Source organism: Sodiomyces alcalophilus, assembly GCF_042370955.1.
Source record: "Sodiomyces alcalophilus JCM 7366 unplaced genomic scaffold ACRALscaffold_2, whole genome shotgun sequence".
Taxonomy (NCBI): Eukaryota; Fungi; Ascomycota; class Sordariomycetes; order Glomerellales; family Plectosphaerellaceae; genus Sodiomyces; species Sodiomyces alcalophilus.
The window spans coordinates 6,350,924-6,353,750 of NW_027263533.1; the positions used below are offsets into that span (position 1 = coordinate 6,350,924).

General features: G+C 31.4%; 1 protein-coding gene across 1 annotated transcript in view; it reads right to left on the reverse strand.

Annotated features, from left to right (window-relative positions):
- Window positions 1-583: 583 nt before the first annotated feature.
- Window positions 584-2,827, reverse strand: part of ACRALDRAFT_208265 (uncharacterized protein) — a gene marked incomplete at both ends in the record, with an annotated part of 4,937 nt that continues 2,693 nt past the window's right edge. Inside the window, 3 exons of the mRNA XM_071022432.1 lie at window positions 584-594; window positions 1,131-1,295; window positions 1,663-1,667. Of these exons, the coding sequence (XP_070878225.1) occupies window positions 584-594; window positions 1,131-1,295; window positions 1,663-1,667 (181 nt within the window). The remainder of the gene's footprint in view (window positions 595-1,130; window positions 1,296-1,662; window positions 1,668-2,827) is intronic.

Here is a 2,827-nt window from a genome sequence, read left to right on the forward strand (position 1 = left end):
TATTTATTTTTATTATTGTTAATGCTTGTTTAGAATTTGTGCTAGGACCTTCCTATGTATATAAGGGGTATCAACCCTTTTCAGACTTTGTTTATTATACCTTTTAAGTATCTTATCAGTATAAGGCAACTAACTTATAGAAAGAGTCTTACTATCTTTATTTATATTTATTATATAGCCTAGAAAGGTATTTATTTTATCTAAGTCTTTAAGTATAATATCTTTAGATATTTCCTTAAAGAAGTAGTCTAAAGTGTTTTTAGATGGGCTTAGAGCTACTGTATCGTTAACGTGGCATAAAAGAATAGCTCGTTCTTTTATTCTTTTAATTTTATTATCTTTATAAAAAGTAAAAAGTCTATTATCGTATTCAGAGACCCGGCAACCTTGTTTAGATAATATCTTAACCAGGTAATTATACCAGAGTCTAGGACTTTAGTTTAACCCGTACAAAGCTTTATTAAGCTTATAGAGTATTATATTATTTTTATTAGTATTATTTTCTAAGCTGTCTTCTTTCTCGCAGCCTATAGATTATATAGCGTATATCAGGGTATCTATATCGGCATGAACGAACCCGTTTTTAGCATCGAACTGCCTGAATTTCCAGTCGTATGATACGCCTAGTATTAAAGCTAATTTATAGCTTTCTGGCCGGCAGGTAGTTACAAAGGTTTCTAGATAATTCAGACCTAGAACCTAATTAAACCCCTGAATAACCCACCGAGCCTTATATTGAATAGCTTCGCTAGAGCTATTATATTTGATTCTGAAGATCCAACGACCTCCTAGTACGTGGTAGTCTTCTTTTATTTTATAATAATTATTAGGCGTATTTCTTATACCTATTAAGTCCCAGGTCTTTCTCTTTTCGAGCTCTGATATTTCTACTACTGTCGCGTCTATCTATTTATCTTTATCTAGGCAGTTTATAGCCTGTTTATAGGTAGCTGGTTCGTTAATCGAATTTATAGTTAAAAGAAATAGAGAATTTTCTTAAAACCACAGGTTTCTAAGCATAGTATCTTTTATAGGGTATAGTGCACTATTATTAGTGGATATTAAATCCTTATAGTCCGGTTTTAATGGTTTTAAAGGTATTTAGACTTCTAGCCTGGTACTTTAGCCACTATTATTATTATTAGCCGGGCTATAGTTGATATTATTATTATTATTATTATTATTATTATTATTATTATTATTATTATTATTATTATTATTATTATTATTATTATTATTATTATTATTATTATTATTATTATTATTATTATTATTGTTGTTGTTGTTGTTGTTTTCTACCTGAGCTTTCTACTCTTTTATAGCTGTTATAACCGTCGTTTTAGACTTGTCTAAGAGTACTTATGTCCCTAGAAACCGGGTGGAACGGTCTAGTATAAATAAAATCCAACGCTTTTTATTATAAGAAAGAGGTTCGATCGGCCTGTAAAGATCTATATACACCTTTTCTAAATATAAAAAGTCTTTGTATTTATTAATTAAATCTTTATTTGTAAGTATAATAGACTTACTCTTCTTATAGGCATTATAACTCCGTATTTTAGTTAACTCCTCGTTAGTTATATTATGTTCCTTTGAGGAGTATTAGTATAGAGGCTTTTAAGGTAACAGGGTTAATATAACCTATCCTGTTATGCCATAGCGTTATGTTTTTAGTTATAGAGGTAGTTCTTCGGCGGTTATTACGGTCACTGTGTTTATAAAGCTCTTCTTAAGGTTAAAGAGGTTAAGGTTTCTTTGTTATATTATTTCTGTATTATGGTTTAACTAACTCCTTTATTATATTTCTTTGTTTATTTAGCTTCTTTAAAACCTGTTCTTTAAACCTTTGAAATCTCTTTATTCGAGTTGAGTCTCCTGGCTGTTTCTTTGGTATAAAACCCTTTTATAGCCGTTTCTTTATATTTATTGTATTTATTTTCAGAGACTCAGCCCCCCCGTACGACAGTGCCCGTGCTACAGCCCAGTACAGCCCGTTATAAAGCAAAGCCGTTATATAAGGCGAGAGGGGCTGTTGATTATTAAATACTAAGCGCTTCTTGTTTCCAGTAAGACCGGGAGCTTCACTATTGAGATAAGAGAGACTAATAATATTCGTGCCTACGTCCTGTATATAAAGGCACTCTTTTACAAGCAGAAGCTTTCTAGTATCCCTGAAGTTTATAACGCAGTGTCCTTCACCTTATATCTTTAATTCCTTTACCTAACCCTAATAAACAGTTCTTCTTTTTGGAATTATAAGTAGAAAAGAGCCTTTTATTAGTTATTATATACGCTAAAGCCCCGCTATTAAAACAGAAATTCAGATTAAGATTAATACTGTTTTCTGCTTATATTTTATAAATCTTTTCTACTAACTAATTAATATTAAGCGTAGTATTGTTATTGTTTTCTTTGTTATTAATTCCAGAACTGCCCTGTGGCTTCCGGGCAGAGACCTCTTTGCCAGTCTCCTATTAAGCCATTTTTAAGTAGCAGAACTATATTTTTGACTATTTATTTAAGTCAGAATTAACTAAGTTATTCAATATTTTATTTTTATTATTTCCCTTTATTACTTTTTCTTTACTACGTTATTAATAAAGGATAGAAATAAACAATACTAAGCCAAAGGTCTAATTCTGATTAGCCTAGCTTCGAAAAGTGGGTCCAAAAGTGGGTCCAAACGGTGAAGCTATTCATAGATCTCGCGACAGAAAAGCGATGCTCGTATAAAGCGAATAACAGGATTTCCACGGGCGGACTTTTTACTAAAAGCTTATATACCACGTTATAATATCCTGTTATTACAGACAGCGCGGCGGGTTAA